This window comes from Heteronotia binoei, chromosome 15 (genome assembly GCF_032191835.1).
Source record: "Heteronotia binoei isolate CCM8104 ecotype False Entrance Well chromosome 15, APGP_CSIRO_Hbin_v1, whole genome shotgun sequence".
In the NCBI taxonomy this organism is placed as follows: Eukaryota; Metazoa; Chordata; class Lepidosauria; order Squamata; family Gekkonidae; genus Heteronotia; species Heteronotia binoei.
Window position 1 is genome coordinate 23,633,269 of NC_083237.1, and position 23,311 is coordinate 23,656,579.

General features: G+C 45.0%; 1 protein-coding gene and 1 long non-coding RNA gene across 3 annotated transcripts; one reads left to right on the forward strand and one right to left on the reverse strand.

Annotated features, from left to right (window-relative positions):
* Positions 1 to 65: 65 nt before the first annotated feature.
* Positions 66 to 2,736, forward strand: LOC132583678 (uncharacterized). The gene is made up of 3 exons (XR_009556215.1): positions 66 to 102; positions 1,706 to 1,843; positions 2,461 to 2,736. It is a non-coding gene; the product is annotated as an uncharacterized LOC132583678 (long non-coding RNA).
* Positions 2,737 to 7,895: 5,159 nt separating this feature from the next.
* GDPD3 (glycerophosphodiester phosphodiesterase domain containing 3) lies at positions 7,896 to 22,775 on the reverse strand. 2 transcript variants are annotated; one of them, XM_060256816.1, is made up of 11 exons: positions 22,730 to 22,775; positions 21,956 to 22,181; positions 21,555 to 21,597; positions 21,340 to 21,475; positions 21,116 to 21,161; positions 18,568 to 18,686; positions 17,707 to 17,796; positions 15,108 to 15,241; positions 13,394 to 13,453; positions 12,720 to 12,771; positions 7,896 to 8,184 (listed from the first exon to the last, which is right to left on the reverse strand). In XM_060256816.1, exons 2-11 carry the CDS (start codon positions 22,095 to 22,097, stop codon positions 8,050 to 8,052), a joined length of 957 nt encoding a protein of 318 aa, XP_060112799.1. In that variant the 5' UTR covers positions 22,098 to 22,181; positions 22,730 to 22,775; the 3' UTR covers positions 7,896 to 8,049. The 2 variants fall into 2 exon arrangements, with proteins under 2 accessions (XP_060112799.1, XP_060112798.1); XM_060256815.1 differs by lacking the exon at positions 22,730 to 22,775 and adding an exon at positions 22,486 to 22,557.
* Positions 22,776 to 23,311: the final 536 nt, after the last annotated feature.

The window sequence follows — 23,311 nt, forward strand, 5'->3', positions numbered from 1 at the left end:
GCCAATGAGAGGAGAGTATGCAAATAAACTGCAGAACTTTAAAAGGGGAGGAGAACCACATCAACTGGCACATACTTTGTGGGTGGAGACGTTGCGCTGCGTGTGCGTAAGCCGGCTGGGGTAATAGGCAGAGTTCAGCCCCTTGAGTGCTTCTGAGTCTAGGCAGAGTTTCTTTTTCTGAAGCAAAAGGGGGAGCTTCCATATCAGAAGCCGTTAACTTACAGGCAGCCCTGGCGCTTATGTTCCGAATCAGTACTAGAACGGCAGTGAGGATTTTTCTACTATCAGATCCCAATATCGAAAATCGGAGAATTCAAACTTGGCTCCTACAACTTTACGTTTGTCTAATAGGCGTCTTCCATTAGGGTAGCTGTTCTCAACATATTTTTAAATTTATTTTTCAGTTTCTATTCCACTCTCCCCCACTACCATGGGGCTCAGAGTGGATTACAGCATATAATAAATAGTTTAGAATACTGTTTAAAACATAAATTTAGGTATGTGCAATTAATTAGATGGCATAAAACATCACTGTCCCGGGGAAGAAATAAAGGGGGGAGATGGGTCAGGAAGAGCTATGTAAATAGGAACTCCCCTGGACTCACTTGTAGGCTTGGTGGTACAACTCTGTTTTACAGGCCTGTTTTTTCCAGCCAGGAACTTCAAAGGGAAACTGCTGGATTAGAATCCATCAAGAAGTATGCTATTGTGATGTGTGCCTCCCTTCTCTAAGTGATGAGACAGTTTGGAGGCTGGCACTTATTTAGGTTAGTACTCAAGGGAGCACTAGAGATTTGTGACTTTTTAAATTCAAAATATACAGGTAGGACCCAAATGAAGGCACAGAGAATCATACAAGATTTGCCATCTTACATCAGATCCCCACAGACAGAAGTCCTGTACCTTTTGGGTGCTTCAGCCACCACTGCCACCCCAGCATCAAACACAGTGCTTCCTTTTTACACAGACACCCTCTTCCCACTCCCTTCAGTTGCAGGGCTGTATGTAGTGTCATCTCCCTCAAGCCCTGATAGGTTTCTTGAACAGCCGGTTTCCTAGCATCTGCCTGTGGAGACATCCACACTCATTAAACCACTGTTTTTTTTCTCATGCAGGATGTGCACAATTGTGGTCACCGTGTCTCTAAAAAGGCAGCGCAGCACTGTGGAAACAGTTAAGGGCAAGCACACCTTTTTTTTGTAGCAAGAACTCCTTTGCTACAAAAAAAAGCACCCCCCAGATGTAGCCAATCCTCCAAAAGTGTATAGGACACTTCTTACAGGGCCTACTGTAAGCTCTTGGAGGATTGGCTACAGCTGGTGGCATGTAGGCTACAGCCTGATATGCAAAGGAGTTCTTGCTATAAAAAAGCCCTGACATGATTAAAGCACCTTTCCCATGAAAAGACTAAAGAATCTGGGGCTTTTCAGTTTAGAAAAAGGATGCACAAAGGGGCACATGGTGGAGGTTTATGAAATTGCACGTGAAGTGCAGAAAACAGACAGGGAGAGCTTATATATTTGGGAAGGACCAAAGCAAGCACTTCATTCAAGAAGGAATTAAATTGTGGAATTCCCTACCAGTGGATGGAATGATGGCAACTAGCAAAGATGGCTTTATAGAGGCTTAGAAAGATACATAGAGGATATCATAGTTCCATCTTTGGTTTACCATGATGACTAAAGGGAATGTTTACTTCCAGCAGTAAACCTGTGAATACTGGTGCTAAGAGGCAACATGGGAAGGCCAGAGCAAAATTGCATAGAGTCCAGACAAATGAGTGCAAGATCCAATCAGCACAGGTGTGATCCTGTCCCTGCCGGAGGCTACTGGTGATAAATAGGTACAGCAAGATCAAAAATGTAAATAAAAAGGATCAGTTACTTTTTGTAATGACTAGCTGTTCTTGAGTCTCATAGTGTCAGATTTTCCTCCAGTTCAGCACCTTTGCTTCTCATGGACATTTTATTTTTGTTCATCTCTTGCAGCAAAAAGGCTGAGAATTATTTGTAAAGACTATCTGGCTCATTAAACCTCCATAGAGAAGAGGGAAGTTGTTAACATACGCATGGACTTTAGCCCCAAGATAGTGTGGTGGTAGAGAGAAATTAAGCTGGGTGCTAAATTAAATAATTTTTTTTTGCCTTCCCTTGTAGTTTGTGATGGCTTACTTGCTGGAGCAGTCTGTTCTGCAAAGATATTTTTGTGTGACTTCTGCTTTCTTTTGATGTTTGGATTGTATGTGTTATGGGGCTGATCTGTTATAGATAACTGTATTGGAGCATTGGGGTTGGATGATGACCACTTGGGTCTTCTCCAGCTCTGTTGAGTCCATTATCCTAGGATGTTTGTACAATAATCCTGGATCATTCAATCTCCTGTCATAGTGTCTCTTACCTGTGGCCATTCATGTTGAGGTGCCTAATATCATTCCCTTCCTTTTGGATGTCAATTTTCCAGATACTTTGGCAACATTGTATTGCTTAACAGAGCAACAGACTGTCTTTAAAGACTTCAAAGGAGGTGAAGAGGGAGTGGTTAAGAGAGCAAGCATCATCCAGTGATTGAGAGCAGAGATGTGTGAAATGAGTATCTACAGAGACAGATGTGGAGCATTTCTGCCATTATTTATTTATTTACTCTATTTATTATATAGTATGACTTTCTCATTGAGACTCAAGCAGATTTTAAGATGTTAAAAGCAATGCAATAAAAAACAATGTAATACAAACAATATACAATGCAATCCACTGGGATGTAATTCATTTGAACTGTGACTGAACTAGAAAACCTGTATTTTAATGTTAAGGTTTAAAGCTGCAACACATAACTAAATGTGTTGAGGATGCTTCTGAGCATGTGCAGAGGATGATTGTCTTGCCACTGAGTTCTGTGTTTGGAATGATCCCTTGGTGCGTACATTGAAAGAAGGGGCTTAACCCCCCCCCCCTAATTTTCCCAATCAAAAACTGCTGTGTTGGGAAAACTTGTGAGCATGTTTCTCCATTGAGGCAAATAGCAGGTCTTCTGGGGCATGTTCAGATTAGGAAAATGGCGAGGGGGTGCTTAAGTCCTGCAGTCCTGATCCAAGTTGCGTTTGGAACACAGATCTCTCAGGACATATTGATCAACAGGAACCGTGATGCCCATGTAGGGGACATGAGGGCTTCCTAACATGTGGCTAGGTCTGTAGGGGTTTAAGTTTTGCAAGATAGGGGCTTTGGGTTTCCTTGAGGATTGGGATGCTCATCTGAGCTAGGGTTGCCAATCCCCAGGTAGGAGCAGGGGATCCCCTGGTTTGGACGCCCTCCCCCCACTTCAGGGATATTAGAAAGTGTGGGGGGGGATATTTGCTGGGCTCTCCTTTATACCCTATGGAGACCAATTCCCACATAGGGTATAATGGATAATTGATCTGTGGTTATCTGGGGCTTTGGGGGACTGTTTTTTTGAGGTAGAGGCACCAGATTTTCAGCATAGCATCTCCTAAAACATTTGCCAAGTTTCAAAAAGATTGGACCAGGGGGTCCAATTCTATGAGCCCCAAAAGAAGGTGCCCCTATCTTTCATATATCCAAATGGAGGGAAGGCATTTAAAAGGAGTGTGGTCCCTTTAAATGTGATGGCCAGAACTCTGTTTGGAGTTCAGTCGTACTTGTCACAACCTTGCTCCTGGCTCCACCCCCAAAGTCCGCAGATATTTCTTGAATCAGATCTGGCAACCCTAATCTGAGCACTGAGGTTGTAACCCATCTGCAGGTAGTGTCTTGACTTCCTCCCAAAAGGGTTTTAGAATCTGTACTCAAGACAAAAATAATAAGACAGTAAGGAGACTGCAGTAAATGAGATCCAGTGGGGTGTAGTGTTTGAATGCCAGCGTAAGATCCAGGAGAACCAGGTCTGAATCCCTGCTCTGACATGGAATTTTGCTGGTCTGATCTTGGGCCAGTCACACACATTCAGTCTCACCTACCTCACAGGGTTGGCTGTGAGGATAAAATGGAGTTGTAAGCCAGCTTGGGTCCTCGCTGGGGAGAAAGGGTGGGGTATAAATAAATAACTAAAATACTATAGTAATATATTGTATTTGGGCAAAAATACTTAACAAGGATGGAACAGTTTCACCTGTTCTTCCCACCTCTGGCTTTATAAATCTTAAGATAATCTTGGGAGAATTAGTTTTGGTTGAGTGGTTTGGCATTGAGAGTTGTTAACATAGCAATTTAACTTGTCAAAGATTTTTTTTTTTTGCATGACTAATTTTATATTACACCTGTGATGAGTACTTTGTTACCTGTCTATTTATGAAACTAAAGGTGTCATAGGAGAGTGGGAAGTGAGAGCCCAATGGCGTAATGTAATCCAATTAATTCTGCCGCATATCCTGTATTCTATTTTAAGACTTTACAAACTATAGATGGGAGGCATCTCCATCACACCCTGAAACATCTTTCTATTCCACATACCCATGTTGTTTGCATTGACTACCCAGCGTAGTGGAGAGTTCTGGGGAGCTCAGAAGGTTTCACAGAGTTTTATGATATTTAGTTGACCCAAATAAAAAGGTTTCTCGTTATTGTTTTTTTTTTAATGTTTCTATGGCCAACAGCAACAGCTTACAGCCTTTGCCTGTTAGCTATCGCTCTCTGTGAAGTCACAGCCTTCACTCAATCTTGTACGATTTCTGATTGAAACATTTGAATAACTTTCAGCTTCTCATCTGTGAATCTCTTGTGCCAAAATGAAACTTTGCAATTGACATGATGTTGGGGCATGTTGTAGGGACAATCTCGTGGTAGGAAGGGCTATATTGAGTCAGCCAAGACTTATTTCAGGATGCAAAATTCTCCCAGTCCTTATTTGTAGATGTGTCTACAGAGCCTCGTGGCGCAGCGTGTTAAAGCTGCAGTATTGCAGTCCTAAGCTCTGCTCACGACCTGAGTTCGATCCCTGGCGGAAGGTGGGTTCAGGTAGCTGGCTCAAGGTTGACTCAGCCTTCCATCCTTCCGAGGTTGGTCAAATGAGTACCCAGTTAGCTGGGGGGAAAGTGTAGATGACTGGGGAAGGCAATGGCAAACCACCCCGTAAAAAGTCTGCTGTGAAAATGTTGTGAGAGCAACATCACCCCAGTGTCGAAAACGACTGGTGCTTGCACAGGGGACCTTTCCTTTTTTCCTTTCCACAGTGAGCATGGGGGCTGCTGCTGATAGGGATGCCAGCCTCCAGGTGGCACCCGGGGATCCCAAAAAATTATCATCTCCAGACTACTGAGATTAGTTCCCCTGGAGAAAATGGATACTTTGGAGGGTGGATTCTATGCCATTAAACCCCACTGAGGTCTCTGTCCTCCCCAGGCTCCATTCCTAAATCTCCAGCAATTTCTCAACCTGGATCTGGCAACCCTACTCCCCCATCCCCCTCTGATTGCCATGGGGAACCTGGAAACCTGATGGAGGCACTATGTTTAGAGTTCTTTGCAGGAAATGAAGCTTTGGCCTCAACAAGATCATAAAGTTATGGGGAAAGTCTTCTGGGGAGGTCTGTATCAGTTGGGATGGCCCAAAGCTTAAGGAGGAAGGCAGAGAAATGCAAACTTGAGGCTGATGAATATTAGTCTTGGAACAGAAATCAACCCAGCCTTATTTTATATGTGTGTATAAGAAGAAGAGATTGGATTAGACAGGTTAAAACGGATAAAAGGAAGTACTTCTTCACCCAAAGGGTGATTAACATGTGGAATTCACTGCCACAGGAGGTGGTGGCAGCCACAAGCATGGCCACCTTCAAGAGGGGTTTAGATAAAAATAAGGAGCAGAGGTCCATCAGTGGCTATTAGCCACAATGTGTGTGTGTGTGTGTGTGTATGTATGTGTGTGTATATATATATATATATATAAAATGTTTTTGGCCACTGTGTGACACAGAGTGTTGGACTGGATGGGCCATTGGCCTGATCCAACATGGCTTCTCTTATGTTCTTATGATTCATACCACACCCCTTCACTTAGAGACTCAGAGCGGTTTACAATCTCCTTCCCTTCCCCTTCCCACAACAGACACCCTGTGAGGTAGGTGGGGCTGAGAGAACTTTTTGAGAACTGCTCGAGAGAACAAATCTGAGATAACTTGTGAGTGACTGACCCAATATAACACCAGCAGCTGCTTGTGGAGGAATGGGGAATCAAACTTGATTCTCCCAGATTAGAGTCTAAACCACTACACCAAACTGGCTCAGTGCAGGAAACTATGTGCAAAAAAGCATAAATGGAAGGCATATTTGGAAACCTGTCTTGTGACTTGGTGTTCATGGATGATGCCAAGAATGTACCCAGGGAAGGTGGAGACCAAATGGCAACACACCCACCTTGGAGAACACGTTGGCCTTCTCACCTCCATAGAGGAAAAAGCAAACCAGACCCAGGAAAGCAGGTTCTGAGAGAGAGAACAGCTTCTAAGCTTGTCAAGCTCTGCTAGGCCTGGGTTTTTGTTTCTTGAAGCACAGAATCCTGCCTGGTCTCGCACTGCATTAAGAACAGTATAAGAGCTCACTTTCCTCCTCTCCTCCACTCACCTTAAGTCCTGCCTGAGAACATAACCACTGTACTGTGGGTTTGTGTATGTTTTCTTGCTTTGTGTATTTTGTTATTTTGTTTGCACTGTTTGCCTTGAAAGGCTCTGTCCCCACACAATTAAGGAATTTCTGTTCCAATCTCTGTGTTGCCATTGGATAAGCGAGAAAATGGGAGAGAGAGTAAAATGTTGCTATGCTTGCCTAGGTTGATGTTTGTGGAAATGCTCTATCGGGGCTACCCTTTGGGCTGAATGAAGATGCGTAATTGAAGCATTTTGGAGTGAAGATTTATTTATTTATTCCTATTGATTTATATCCTGTCCCTCCCGCGAATGGCTTGGGGCAGCCCCATCTTCAAGTACTTGAAGGGCTGCCATTAGGGCTTTTTTGAGCAGGAACGCACAGGAACGCAGTTCCGGCTGGCTTGGCACCAGGGTGTGTGGCCTAATGTGCAAATGAGTCCCTGCTAGGCTTTTTTTACAATAAAGCCCTGTGTGAAACAATTGTGACATCAGGGGTGTGGTCTATTATGCAAATGAGTTCGTGCTGGGCTTTTTCTACAAACCCCCCCCCCTGGCTGTCATATAGAGGATGGTGCAGAGTTGTTTTCTGATGCCCCAGAAGATCGGACCAGAACCAATGGGTTGAAATTAAATCAGAAGAGTTTTTGACTGAACATTAGGAAGAACTTCCTGACAGAGCGGTTCCTCACTGGAACCGGCTTCCTCGGGAGGTGGTGGGCTCTTCTTCTTTGGAGGTTTTTAACCAGAGGCAAGATGGCCATCTGACAGCAATGCTGATTCTGTGAACTTAAGCAGATCATGAGAAGGAGAGCGGGAAGGGTTGCATCTGTGCTTAGTTCTTGTGGCCCTTTCTTACATGCCCAGGAAAATGCTGTTTGCCACTTTGGGGTCAGGCAGCATTATTTCTCCAGGCCAGTTTGGTCTGGAATCCTGGAGGGTTTGGGTTGGGGGGGGGGTTGCCATCTTTTGGGTGTGGAGCAGGGGTCACTGGGTGTGTTTGTGGGGAGGGGAGGTACTTGTGAATTCCCTGCATTATGCAGGGGGTTAGACTAGATGGCCCCAGAGGTTCCTTCCAACTCTGTGATTCTACTATTCTAATTCCCCTGACTACAGAGAACCTCTGCCAGGTGACTTTCCCTGGTCATTGGTAGGAGCTTTCATTATGCTGTAAAATGAGTACTAGCAGTGTGAAGTGCAAGCCTAGATTCCTGCGGGTTCTATTGGTGCTTTACAATATGACTCCGACCAGGCAGTTTCTAGACCCTCTTCTTTTAGATTGCTCATTCAATGAAAACACTATATGCTGTTAGCTGCAGTAAGTTTATTAGCTTTGTGGTTTTCCCTTCTTCCTTTCTTTCTGGGCTTGATTCACATTTTGTCTCCCCCCTTCCCTAAGCCCTAGAATCTGTCTAGTAAGAAACATGTTTGATTCCTCACCACTCCCCAATTAATTAATCATTCATTGAGAAGAGGTGGATGGCTGTCCAGATACTTTCGGAGGTTGGTGGGGTAATCAGTCATGACGCCAGAGACCCCATACTTAAAGGCTTCCTCAAAATCTTTTTCTTCATTCAGAACCCAAAGAAGAACCTGCATGGAAAAGAGGATACATCTCAAAACAACAGTTTTCCTGGTTCTCCCCAAGTTAAATTTCCCCTTATGGCTTTCCTGCTAGTCACACGCATGTGCCGTTGTTGATTAACCTTTCCCCTGTGCTCAGACAGAGAGATAGCGTTGCTAGGCAGAGAAAGCATTTGGTGGTGAGCAAAAGTCACAGTATGATCAGCATGCACAAAATGGTTGCACTAATGCCTCAGGCACCTGAGAATAGGCGAGGGTGAACACACATATTTGGAGTGGTGAGCAGTATTCCCTCAAAGCTGAGTTAGTGTGAGCTAGCTCACAGTTTTTTAGCCTCCAACTCTCACAATTTTGTCTTAGGAAAAATGGCCCCAGAGCACACTAATTTATGCAGGAGCTCACAACTTTAATGCCAGTAGCTCACAAAGTAGAACTTCTGTGTTCCTTCCCATTTGGTTTACAAATCCCCAGGTGGGAGCAGGGGATCCCCCGGTTTGGAGGCCCTCCTTCTGCTTCAGGGTCATCAGAAAGCAGGGGTGGGGGGAAATGGAGACTATTTCCATAGGGTATAATGGAGAATTGACCTTTGAGTATCTGGGGCTCTGGAGTGGCTGTTTTTGAGGAAGCAAATTTTCAGTATAGCATCCAGTGTCTCTCCTCAAAACATCCCCCAAGTTTCAAAAGGATTGGACCAGGGGGTCCGATTCTAGGAGCCCCCAAAGAAGACACCCCAATCTGTCAGTATTTCCAAATGGAAGGAAGGCATTTAAAAGGCATGCAGTCCCTTTAAATGTGATTGCCAGAACTCCCTTCAGCGATCAATCGTATTTGTCACACCCTTGCTCCTGGCGCCACCCCCCAAGCCCCCAGATATTTCTTGAGTCGGACCTGGCAACCCTATGCTGTAATGATCGAGCAATCACTGAGTTTTTAAAAGGTCTTCTGGTGGCTTGGGGAGGTGGCTATAGGGAAGCTGTATAAAGGAATGTGTTAGGAAAACTGCTATTTGGATGCATCACTACTAATGCAGAGAAAGCTACACAGAGAGAACTGTTAAACATAAGAATGTAAGAAGAGCTCCGCTGGATCATACCAAAGGCCCATCTAATCCAGCATTCTGTTCACACAGTGGTCAACCTCTAGGAAGCCCACAAGCAGGAAGCCCACAATACCATTACCCTGCCTGTTGTGTGGAAGCAAGTAGATTGATCCCAAGAACAAATAAATTTGTTTTCCTGTTTCTAGGGGAAGCAGGCTGTGCTGGTAGGCTGGCCTTTGTGACAATCACAAAGTATTTCCCTCCCACCTCCAATCTGACTATGCAGAGTACTGGCTGGTTGGCTGGCCCTTGTAACAAGACACTTTCCTCACCCTTGCCCAGAACACACTTCACTAAGCCTCTGAATCGCAGAACCAGGAGGCAACATCAGAGGAAGGCCTCAGCCTCTGTGCCGTGTTGTGAGGCAGGATGCTGGACTAGATGGACTATTGGTCTGATCAAGCAGAGCTCTTCTTATGTTCAAGTTACAAAAACAAAACAAGGGAGAGGTTTAAATAACAAAACAAAAATGCTGAATAAATATTAAAACTGGTAGAACATGGCAGGCATTTTTTTTTTTTTTGGCCATCAAGTCACAGCTGACTTATAGCAATGTGGTAAAGCTTTCAGGGCAAAAAACATTCAGAGGTGGTTGGCCATTGCCTCCTTCTATATATTGGCCTTGGACTTCCTTGGTGGTCTCTCATCCAAATACTAACCAAGGGCGGAGCCAGCTTAGCTTCTGAGATCTGATGAGATTGGGCTGACCTGGGCTATAGGGAACTTGTTGGAAAGGAATTTTTTTAAAAATAAAATAAAATAAAAATCAATGCCTCAAAGAAGAAGAGGAGGAGTTGGTTTTATACCCTAACTTCACTCAGGGACTCAGAGCGGCTTAACAATCTTCCCTTCCCCGCAACAGACACCCTGTGAGCAATGTTCCCTCTAAGCTGCAGAGTCTTGTGAGCAAAAATTCTACTTTGTGAGCTACTGGCATTAAAGCTGGGAGCTACTGCATAAATTAGTGTGCTCTGGGGTCCTCCTTCCTGAGCTAAGATAAAAATGTGTGAGCTGGAGGCTAAAAAATCTGTGAGCTTGCCCACACTAACTCATCCTAGAGGGAACACTGCTTGTGAGGTAGGTGGGGGTGAGAGAGCTCTGAGAGAACAGCTCTGAGAGAACTTGTGACTGGCCCAAGGTCGCCTAGCTGGCTGCATGTGGGAAAAATGGGGAATCAAACCTGGTTCTCCAGATTATAGTATGACGCTCCTAACCACTACACCCCACTGGCAAGGGGTGGGCAGAAATTCATGAGGAATTTGTGTCAGGTATGTGGCAGCAGAGGAGTGAGAGGAGCAGGGACAAGTGCAGCTTCTCTCTGAGCAGAAGAATCTGCAACTGCTCCTAGAGGAGCACACTGTTTTCATACAAATAGTGTGAATTTTGAGGCAGGAAGTCCGTGGTTCAAATTTAATCTAAGTCATACATTAATTAAGGCTTCAGTGCCCTATATGCTTGCTGTAAATACCGTTAAACTCAGTAAGGTAGACTTCTGAGTAAGCTCATGCAGGATCAGATAACATGTAGCCTTAGGCACACTCCTGTCTCTATGTCTTGAGTCTCCATCAGCAATGTGGGTATAATAATACTGACCTATTTTAAAGCATTGCTGAAAGATTATTGGGACGGGGGAGTGAAGTTCTTTGAACACTGTACAGATATGTGCTCTACAGATGAACTCCACATGGCAGGAAGAGAATCAGCATACAGATTTCTTGCCTTGACCATCCATCCATCCATCCATCCATCCATCCATCCATCCATCCATCCATCCATCCATCCATCCATCCATCCCAGTTTCCTGTCACTGCTGGGGGTGGGATCAGTGAAGCCTTTCCCTAATTTGACACCTCTCCTCTTTGCACCTTCCACTGTGCTTTGTGCACCCCACCATATGGTGGCTGCATGCAAAACACTGTAAGATCCTAAGGAAAAGGTTTATTGGTCAAAGCATCTTTGGTAATTTTGAACCTCTAGAATTTTGAGGCAGGAAAAAAAAAAGCAAGGTTTTGTAATCTTTTGCCAGAACCAGATGTTGGACGTGAGGAAGGCTGTTCTGTCTTCCAGGCCTGGGAGATGCTCTGAGAATTATAAGTGTCTAATCAGCTAGAAACTATGTTTTCCATTAAAAAAAATTCCATGTAGATCTCTATTTGTAGATATCCTTATTCGTTTGTGCACTGAATAACATTTTTGCTAAAATTTGGTTCTTTGGGAGATAATTTCTGTATTGACTATCCCATGAGCCAGCCACTTTTAAACCCCCAAACAGTGACATAGATGGAGGAAAGAGAGGTGGGGTTCCTGATATTTTCTTGCAAAAACACACTCAAACACACACACAGAATGACTAGACTGAACTGGAGCAGCCAATCATAAAAAAAACCCAGCTTCTCCAGGTGCTGGCAAGCGAATGAGCATGGCTGTTTCTTTAGGGCCCAAGAGTGTTGAGTATGGACAGCAAAGCCAACTGGGTCAGAGAAACACAGAGATCTCTGTAGAGTAGGTCTGTTACATGGTGCTGAGCATGAGTAGGTTGTTCATGGGCAAGTTAATCCAGAAATTCTCTCCCAGTCCAAAGTACCAAATTTTAGAAAAGTTTTATTTTGTGCACACACAAATGATAGGGAAACTTTTAATTATTTGATAATTTTTCAAAAGCTTACACTGGAATAAATTCTGCTCATCTTTAAGGCTGCACTGGACTCCTGCTTGATGAGGATGCTAATCTACGAATTTAAATCTGGTCCCTGTCTAGAGGCTGTGGTAGGTGACAAGAATGTACAAGTAAACATTCTGACCCTAGAATGGTGACAGTTATGAAGCCTGTTGGGTGTGGAAAGCCACAGTGTGCTTCTCAGGGTTGTCACAAGTATAGACAGCAGTGCTTCTTGGGTGGAGGAAAGTACTATTCAAGTCATAAGCAACTTATGGTGACCCCTCTTGTGGTTTTCAAGGCAAGAGATGAACAGAGGTGTTTTGCCATTGCCTGCCTCTTTCTAGAGTCCTTGGACTTCCTTGGTGGTCTCCCATCTAAATACTAACCAGGGCTTTTTTTTGCAGAAAAAGCCCAGCAGGAACTCATTTGCATTTTAGGCCACAACCCCTGACATCACCACTGTTGCACACAGGGCTTTTTTGAAGAAAAAGTCCAGCAGGAGCTGATTTACATATTAGGCCATACCCCCTGATGCCAAGCCAGCTGGAACTGTGTTCCTGTCTGTTCCTGTTCAAAAAAAGCCCTAGCTTCCAAGATCAGACAAGATTGGGTATGCCCTTGTGTCCCATGGAGGAAAGATGGGAATTACACAGGTATAACAAATAGAATGATATTTAACACCAGGATTCAGGGAGATTTTGCTATAAAATGTTTTTGTCAGGCTTGCCAAGCTCTCAGAGGTAGTTCTGCAATCCTGACTCCAGCTTACTACCCCACCCCACTTACCTGTATCCCTCTGTCTTCAAGATGTTTAAAAAGCTTTTTCCTCATGGTCACCCTGTGTGAAGGAGAACAGAAAGAATGCCAAGGGTTTAGTAAGAGGAGGCAGTCAGCTTCTACAGCCCTGCCCTGTTTGCCTTGGAGACCAGCCAACGAGAGAACCAAGGAGGTGTAGTGGTTAGTACTAGACCAGGAATGGACAGGACCGGATCTACATGTTTTTTGAGGCGGGGGGGGGGGCAAAATTAAAAAATGGTGCCCTCTTATGGGCCCATAGAATAGAATGGACTCCATACCCAATTTGGCACCCCCCTCTGGTGGCACCCGGGGCAAGCACCCCCCTCTGCTCCCCCTCTAGATCCGGCCCTGGGAATGGAAAGACTTGGGTTCAAATACTGCCCCCCACCCCCAGGAGCCATAAAGCTTTCTGGGTGACTTTGGTCAAGTCACTCAGTTTAGCCTATATCAGAATGTTAAAAGGTGGTGGAAAGGACATTGTAGGTTGCCCTCAGTTTCTGGGAAGAACAGTGGGATAGAATCATAGAAATGTGATACACAGATGGCTTTAAAAGATAAAACCATAGAGGTGCATGGAAGATCAGTGGGAATGGGAGGAAATAAAGTTTTGGAAAATAGCAGAGTTAAACTGAGCAGGTAAAATATTGCATGCCATCACTCACCTGTGGGTAAATTTAGCCAGCAATGCTCCACAGTAGCCCTTTTCCACTGGAAAATAAGTCCTGTGGGTTTAAAAAAGGGGGGAGGGGTTAAATGACCATTAAGAAATGCTGTTTCCCTGCCTTTCTCCCCTTTAAACAACTGGACCCCTCACTCCTCTCAACAAAGTCAAGATTCACAATACATGTCTTTCCTCCTGTTCCTCTGCAATCACAACTTTTAAATTAATTTTACTCTGCTTTTATACTCTTTCCCCTTACAGTTAAACTTGATAAAACTTCATACATATGGAGGGTGAGAAGAAGGGGTTGGGGAAAACACTGGAGGAACAACTCAGAGATGCTAAAAAAACAAAAGGTCTTGCCTGTCCAGTTAACCTGGGTCTCATTTTCAATAATGACTTTCGCCTAAGTGACTTTCGCCATCATGTTAACTGACAGAATAGCACCAGAAATGCCTACTGTTATTGTTAATTTATTGTTAAATGCAAATTAGAATGGTTTTTAAGACTAATGGTGATTTTAAAAGTTTTGTATAACTATTGTATGGATATGTTGTTAGCCGCCCTGAGCCTGCCTAGGCGGGGAGGGAGGGATATAAATAAAATTTTATTATTATTATTATTATTATTAAGCTGTTAAACTTGTGTCTGGGCTATACCATTTCAAAATTCAGGTTATGGTCATGCATGCTTGAATTTTTCACTATACAGAATAAATGCCCTCTAAGTAGAAAAGATTGGAGAGAACCCCTCTTCCTGGCAGGCTGCTTTTCAAAGCGGAGACATTTTTCTTATATAGAGGAGCATTTCATCCCATGCAGCCTGGCTGCTACAACTCAGAAACAGGCTTTAGCACCTTAGTGAGGCCTGAAACAGGCAGAACACACAGGAAACCCATCATTTGGTCTCCCCTTCCCTCTTCATTTAAAAGCAGCAGCAGGGAGACTCCAGTTTTGGTTGCAGCAGTGTCCCTGGATTTAACCTCCCTTTCCAAAGCTACTAGTGAAGAAAAAAACATTGATGCCACTTATACTTTGGCCTTAAATTCTGGAAAAAGGAGCTTTGATTCTGGAAAGCTTATTCCCTGGAAATTTTGCTGGTCTTAAGGTGCTACAGGGATTTGAATCCTGCTCCTACCGCAGACCAACATGGCTACCCACCTGAAGCCTTAAATTGTAAGGATTCTGGTGGGGACACTGCCAAGTTCATTTCTTGTACTGCCTAGCATGTTCTTGGTGCATTCTGTCAGGCAGCAGAATCTTAGTTCTCAGGGTCTGATCCTCTTTGTTGATTAGGCCCTCTCTCAATAACAATTTTACCCTATCTTACCAAGTCCTGTTTCCTATACAAAGACACTACTGTCAACCAACATCCTAAGACCAATGTTCTCTCTGTCTGGTGGAAAATTAAGCCCTCTTCATTAGACTCGCTTCTGTGTTGTTGTTTTAATTTATTTTTAGGGTGGTGGACCAGCCCCTTACCACTTCCCGAAGTGTCACAGGCCTGGTCCAGGACACAGCAAACCTCCTACAAATTCTGTTTGCCACAGCCATTAATACCATTAATACACAGCCATTACACCCTCCTTCTTGGCTCTGGTTAATAAATGAAATCAGATTTTGCCCTTAGCCTTCTAGTTGCTAATCCTTATCTTCAAGAGCCCTTATATTTCTCTTCTCCCTCTGCCCAGCCCCGCTCAGCTCAGCTGCTATCACCTGTTCATGATGGAGGGCAGGAAAAACTCGAGGAAAGATTCTTTCAGTGGTATGAAAGGCAGAAGCCCCACATAGTAGAGGAGGAGGATCATGATGCCACGTCTGACCGAGAAGATATAAGGCATCTCTTTGTTCTAGAAGATGAGAAAAGAGGAGAAAATATTTTTTCCCCACCAGCATCTACTCTGAGGATGTGGAATCTTTAGAGCTCATAATTCAGAAGAAGTGAGTGACAGGACTTGATCACCCTTGCTGGTCCCTGTAGCTCACAAGTTTTCAGGGACAGCCTAAATAGTTTATATTATGTCCCAGAATAAGAGTTCCCTTTTCTTTGGGGCACATCAGTAAAATTTAAGGTATGCCATAGCTAGGGCTGCCAATCCCCAGTTGGTGGCAGGGGATCCCCCAGTTTGGAGGCCCTCCCCCAGCTTCAGAGTCATCAGAAAGGAGGGAAATGTCTGCTAGGCACTGCATCATACCCTATGGAGAATAATTCCCATAGGGAATAATAGAGAATTGATCCACAGGTATCTGGGGCTCAGGGGGGCTGTTTTTTTAAGGTAGAGGCACCAAACAGAGAGCCGGTTTGGTGTAGTGGCTAAGTGTGCGGACTCTTATCTGGGAGAACCGGGTTTGATTCCCCACTCCTCCATTTGCACCTGCTAGCATGGCCTTGGGTCAGCCATAGCCCTGGCAGAAGTTGTCCTTGAAAGGGCAGCTGCTGTTAGAGCCCTCTCCAGCCCCACCCACCTCACAGGGTGCCTGTTGTGGGGGAGGAAGGTAAAGGAGATTGTGAGCCACTCTGAGACTCTTCGGAGTGGAGGGCGGGATATAAATCCAATATCATCATCTTCTTCATCTTCAAATGTTCAGCATAGCCTCCAATGTCTCTCCTCAATACACCCCCAGGTTTCAAAAGGATTGGACCAGGGGATCCAATTCTATGAGCCCCAAAAGAAGGTGCCCTCTCCTTCATTATTTCCAATGGAGGGAAGGCATTTAAAAGGTGTGCAGTCACTTTAAATGTGATGGCCAGAACTCCCTTAGGAGTTCAATTATGCTTGTCACAACCTTGCTCCTGGCTCCACCCCCAAAGTCTCCTGACTCCACCCCCAAAGTTCCCAGATATTTCTTGAACTGGATTTGGCAATCCTATGCCATATAGATTTAAATCTGTTACCGTTACCTCTTCTCTCAAAGGTATGCAGAAATTGTAATGCTACGTGGGTACTTAACAGTACTCTGTTTGGGATGCCTGGCCCTTTCACAGAACAACAATTTCCAAATTTCTTGGTCAAGGACCATGACAGCTTTTAACAAGTTTTGAACTTGTTCTAGTACAGCAGTTTCCAGCCGAGGGGCCAGGTTCCCCAGTGGGGGAATGGAGTAACTGCAAGATATCTGTGAATCCATATGCGCACTGAGCATGGTCATTTGCATCTTTTTTTGCCTTTATGTAATTTCACAGTCCACAGATTCTAAAAGTACAACTACTATCATGGGGAGGTCCACAAAAAATGTTAAAAAGAGGTACATGTTCTCAGGGCTTTTTTTGAGCAGGAATGCAGTTCTGGCTGGCTTGGTGTCAGAGGGTTTGGCCTAATATGCAAATATGTTCCTGCTGGGCTTTTTCTATACAAAAGTCCTGTGTGAAACAATGGTGATGCTGGGGGTGTAGCCTAATATGCTTGTACTCCAGAACACTGGAAACTTCTGTTCTAGAGTGTTTGGCCTATATTACATTTTGTTGCCTAAAGGATTCAAAAAGATAATGATCTCTGGAGTCACTACGCTTTGGAACAAGCTAGATTTTTGCAGCATATGCCAATGCAAACTGGGCTACACCATTTGTGTCTGGGCTATACCATTTGGCAGCAGTGGTGGACTGGGTCTAAAAATATTGGTTGCCAGGAGACATAGGGGCCCCTCCACAACTATAAAGCTATCATTTAATTTTTGTAAGAAATAATATTTTTTTAAAAAAAAATACGTAAGTGGGGGAAAAGGTACAATTAGAACTTTTATGAAATAAATATATATATATTTTAGTAATTACAGTGTACATATATTGTACATATTACTGGCAGTATACAGTAGATACTAAATGTAAATGCAGATTGCATTTTCTCCAGGGGAGCTGATCTCTGCCAGCTGGAGATCAGCTGCAAAGCAGGAGATCCCCAGGCCCCACCTGGAGGCTGCCAACCTAAATGCAACATACATTTTAGTTGCATTACAGTAATAATATTGAAACTTCTATTATATTTTCAAGCTACTAAAAGGACATAAACATTCGACAATATGTTAAAAATGTTAAAGGGGGCCCACTTCATCAGGGGCCACTTGCCATCCGGCAAGCTGACACTCTGGCCAGTCCGCCACTGTTTGGCAGCCAAAAGGACACGAAGCTGCCACTTGGACATGATCTATATTTTAGTGAAGTACTTTTATCTAATATTTTCAGCGGGATGGAGAGTCCTGTATATATTTGAAAGCCCTGCATGCTCTTCTCCAGTTAGACGCTTAGTCTAGTAAGAAAAGACATTTTCATGGTGAGAGACAACAGCAATGAAAGTGCCAAAGGATCATGACTACATACAGCTGCGCAGCATTTCTTCAACACTTCCTCTTCAAAGGAAGCCCAGATGCTGATGTGGGACCGATCATATTGGCGGATGAGATCTGCTACCTGTATGGAAGGGCAGAGCACATAAGAGGAAGGGTATAGACAGCTGTTTATTTCTCAGAAGAAGTGTAGACTTGCCAAAATTGCCTAACTGTTGGAAACAAAGGGAACATTTTGTTACCTGAAGGATTCAAAAAGATAGTCACCACTTCATGGGCCAAGCTAGATTTTTGCAGCATATGCCAATGCAAACTATCTCACATAGCAGGACCCTTCAGACAAGCAAGTTCTGCTTACCTGACTCTGATTGCAAAGACTCATGTTTCTTGGGAGAAGATTTATTATTTTTCCTGACATTTTACAAGCTCCTGATCACTGTCCCCTTCCCCACAGTTTGCTAGCTTTCCTCTAATAGAACATGGGAATCTCATAGAACATGGGAACTTTAGATGGCTAAGGCCTGGAATTTGCTACTGAGTAATGTGTTTTCCAAAGAATGGGAGTTTCCCCAAGTGAATGAGGTATGAGAAACCTGGAAAGGGATTTAGAAATGAAACCAGGCTGAGGGTGTGGATGTGGGGAGGGGGGAAACACTAATGTGCATCTCTTTAAGTCTCTGCAGACTCACAAATGCCACTGAATTATAGAGGTGGGAGAGGCAGAGATGGTGAATGTTCATGAAGCTGATCTTGGCTAGGTGAACTGAAGCCGTTGCAAGAAGTGAGGCAAATGTGTTTCTGTCCTATAGGTAGGAAGAGGAGGGAAGGGGTCTGACAACATGTGACTAGGGTGGAGATGCGGGAAGGTAGATGCTTGACCACCTGTGTACCTTACCTTTTGTATGAGTTCATCATTATCCTGCTTAATTTCTATATTGATAGGTAAGTCAGGGAATTTCTGAAAAACTTCCTCCAAGCGTGGAATATGGCGATCTGAGCCATGGGAATAGCGGCCTGGAGGGGAGGGAAGAGCAAGGTGGTTTAAAGAGGACTAGCACTTTCTTTGCTGGGCTGTAATCCCACCAAAAATTCATATCTGTTGTTTCTGTCTTTCCTGGACAGTGAGACGTTATGGGAGCAACCCTATCAGACATGTTTCTTTGGATAAAAGAGGACACCAGAGATTTAGCATCTGTATAATTTATCTGTTTACAAATTGACAAACAGAACGCCAGTGGAGGTGAAGCAGCAGCTCCTGTAAGGTCCGCAAAAGGCAGTCCTGGCAAGCCATACAGAGGCTGAACCCCTCAAATTCAGCTGTGTTTGATTAGAAACTTTAAGTTCGCTTGCTCGTTATGTAAAGTAGGTTCAAGACCACAAAGCTTTTGTTGTAGTAAATGTGTTGGTCTTTCAGGTACCATTAGATCAGGAGTGTCGAACATGCAGATAGGGGGCCGAATCAGGCCCCCGAGCGATTGGCTGTCATCTGCTTCCTTCTCCCTCTCTCTTGCTTCCTTCTGCATCACAGCTTGCTTTGCTAGGCTTGCTCAATTGCACAGGAGCTACAGAGCAAAACCTCTGTTTTCTCCATTGGCTGAGACTCCTCCCCCCCCCCCCCGGGAAGGAAGGAAAGAGCCAGAGCTTCCTTTGCCCAGTTCCCTGGATCTCACGGGAGAAATACAAAGAAGGCATCCTAAAGATCAATGAGTGCTTATGTTGTAAGCATGTTTTAAGGTTTTTAAAATGTATATATTTGTGTTTGTCTGTGTTCTTTATAAAATTTATGTCTCTGCTACCTAATCTTAAATAGGTACACACTTGGGTTGCCAAGTCCAATTTAAGAAATATCTGAGGACTTTGGGGGTGGAGCCAGGAGACATTGGGGTGGAGCCAAGATCAAGGCTGTGACAAGCATAATTGAACTCCAAAGGGAGTTCTGGCCATCACATTTAAAGGGACGGCACACCTTTTCAGTGCCTTCCTTTTATAGGAAATAATGAAGGATAGGGGCACCTTCTTTTGGGGCTTATAGAATTGGACCCCCTGGTCCAATCATTTTGAAACTTGGGGGATATTTTGGGGAGAGGCACTAGATGCTGTACTGAAAATTTGGTGCCTCTACCTCAAAAAAACATCCCCCCCAGAGCCCCAGATACCCGCAGATCAATTCTCCATGATTTTCTATGGGAATAAATCTCCATAGGGAATAACAGAGTTCCCAGCAGACATTTCCCTCCCCTCCCCCCTCTTTCTGATGACCCTGAAGCGGGGGGAGGGTCTCCAAACCGGGGGATCCCCTGCCCCCACCTGGGGATTGGCAACCCTAGTACACACATGGCCTGACACGACGTGGCTCGGCCCAACCCGACATGGCCCGGCCCCTAAATAGGGTTCCCAATCCCCCCGCTTTAGCGGGAGACTTCTGGGTTCCCAGCTTAATCTCCCGGTCTTCAAAAATTGAGAAGCGGGGGGGGGGGGGTGGAGGGGGGGAGAACATACCTATAGAGCTCCTGTTGTAGAGCTCCTGAGCAGTTTGTAAAATCCCTGTCCCTTTAAGGCTGGGCAGGAAGGAGGAAACAGGAAGGGCTTCGGAGAACGGCCCCTCCCTTTTTTGCTTTCGTTTTCTCAGCAGGCACAGTTCTCCGGAAGAAGACCAAGTAAGTATTTGTGTGTGTGTGAGAGAGGGAGGGGGATTCCCTGGTGTGGAGGCCCTCCCTCCCTTTAGAAAGTGTGTGGGGGGGAGGGAAATGTCTACTGGGCACTCTATTATTCCCTATGGAGAATGATTCCCATAGGGAATAATAGGGAATTGATCCGTGGGTATTGGGGGCCCTGGGGGGGCTATTTTTTGAGGTAGAGGCACCAGATTTTTAGTATAGCATCTAGTGCCTCTCCCCAAAATACCCCCCAAGTTTCAAAACGATTGGACCAGAGGGTCCAATTCTATGAGCCCCAAAAGATGGTGCCCCTATCCTTAATTATTTCCTATGGAAGAAAGGCATTTGAAAAGGTGTGCTGCCCCTTTAAATGCGATGGCCAGAACTCCCTTGGAGTTCAATTATGCTTGTCACACCCTTGTTCCTGGCTCCACCCCCAAAGTCTCCTGGCTCCGCCCCCAAAGTCCCCAGATTTTTCTTTAATTGGACTTGGCAACCCTACCCCTAAAGGTTTCATTTATGTCAGATCTGGCCCTCATAACAAATGAGTTCGACACCCCTGCATTAGATTGTTCTCTTTCTGCTTCTGTTCCAGTGTCTTCCCAATTGCTAGTTACTCTGGAGATCAATTTCCAGCCCTTAGAAGACCATCTTTCGTTCCAACAGCAACCTGTCTTGGATTATAACCTACAATCATTCTAACTAAGGAATGCTTGGCCAGTAGCTGCCAAAGACTACGCTGTCCTCTACAGTGCCCTCATCAAGAAATCTCTCAGCCCTGCTTACCTGGTGAGAAGGTCACTTCCAGACGGTCCTTATAAGGAGGCAGATCCTAGAGGAATACAATTTGGTTGACAGTTATGGAGCCAGGACACTTGCATTCTCTTATATGGAAGGGTGGATTAGGATAGAATTGGGGTATGCGCACAGATAGGAGCAAGGTTCATTGATTGGGCTGGAGGGAACTAAAGGCAGAGGCTAATGGGGAGCCAGAACTCTTGGGTGCTCACCTCATAGTTCGTCTCGCTGATCTTGATGTTGTGTCCTGTCTCGCGTTCCAGATTGTCATCATGGGACACAACTACAACCCCGTCCCTTGTCAAGTGGCAGTCAATTTCCAGTAGATTTGTTCCCTGGCTGTGAGCACTAGGAAGGTGGAGAGGAGAGTCAGGGAGAGGCTGGACAGCCACAATAATACAAGGGGAGCTGGGGGAGCATCACTCACTGGCTGAAGGCTTCCAAAGTGTTCTCAATCCGCTCGCCACTGCCTGGGGAGGAAACCAGGAGGCACTGTATATCTCATTTCAGTGTAAATTCACCCACTTCCCCACCTTAGCCCTACTGAGGGCTCCAGCTTTCGATTCTAGGAATGTAGTAATACAAGTCTGAGCACAGGAGCAGAAAAAAAGATATTAAAAATCGCCTGACAGCAACAAGTCATCGGGGGGGACGAGTGGCTACTGGAATCCAGGACTGCTTTCTTCTCCTGATTACGGTCTCTGATTATGGTCTTTATTTTAATCTCTGAATTAGAGCACCCACACACACACACACACGCTTCCTTCCCAATCTCCCTAGATGCCCTTCCACCCCAGTCAAATGCTCGCTTGTCCCAGCTGAACTCACCTCCGCGGTGGGATACGTGCCGGCATCGAATGGGAAACTTGCGCGGCCTGTGCAGCAGGTAGGGTCTCTTTCGCAGGCAGTGAGAGGTCAGGGCATAGATCCCCAAGGCAGGCAGGCCGAAGAGGAGCAGGTGGGAAGTCATGGTGGAAGGCAGCCAGGACTCCAGGGGGTTAGAACAGGTTAGAGACAGCAGGAGCCAGGGTACCTTGGTTCTCTGGAGGATGAGCTGTGCTCATTGGTTATGGCAAAAAGAAGAAGACATGGCAATAGTTAGGTTTTCTGAGAGAAGATGGGTTGAATCCAGTAACCTGGAATTCTTGCATTCCTGGGTTCTTAGATGCCACTGGAGATGGCTCAGGAAAGCCGACAAGCCATTGTGTCCAAATGAGGCTGGCTAAGCAAGCTTATGTGAATTTGAGGCACAGGAGCAGGAAGAAATATGGGGTGTGGAAGGGAGTAGGACAGACACTTGCCCCACCCCCTGGCCTGGCAGGACCTTCCCGATCTTTTCCTTGCACCTGTTCATTTACCTGAGTGACTATGCGTGCACACACAGCAAGCCATGCTTCCTTCCCTTCCCTTCCCCTCCCCTCTCCTCCTGTTAATCTGCACACTTTATAGTGTTGACTCTCTGAGGGTAAAGAGCACTTATCTTGGCACCAAACAGTCCAGCTCTTGGTTGTTCTAGCCCTAAAGTACTAGATTGCATTCCTTCTCCAAGGACATTAACAGCCCGATCTCCACCTCAGGCATATTTCCAGTGCCTTGGCTCACCTTTTACAAGACAGCATTTCTCGTTCCTAAAATGTAAACAAGAGGTGGGATGAATCTCCCCCCCCCCACCCCAGTTTGTAAACGATATTAGCTGACTGGGGTTAGTTAGTGGTTAAGATAAGATCGTTTTCATCAGCAGCCGTCTGATTGGGAAAGAGTGACGGCTCATGATTCAGAGAATTAATGATTGGGATTTCTACAGCCTGTGGAAGAGGGTATCGGAAGAACTTTGCTGCGTCATACCTCAGAACCATGCAATCCAGCATCTTGTTTTGCCCAATACTGTAATTGTGCATTCCTACATTGTGGAGGAGGGAGTAGATAACCTCTTTGGTATCTTCCAACTCTGATTCTGTGAAGGCAACATTCTTCCCTTGTGAGCTCTCCGAGTTTGCTTGTTACATTGTCTTTTTTAAAAAAAATGGGAGAATTTCTGCATCTAGATTTGCGGACTGGAGGTTTGTGGGAGTTTGTCTCTGTGTGTGTGTGTGAGCGATTTTGAAAAAGATCTTTCCATTGAAGCTAACCTATCCTCTGGTTTATCAGTCTCTTTCTCTCTCGTAAATGACAGTATGGGTTCAT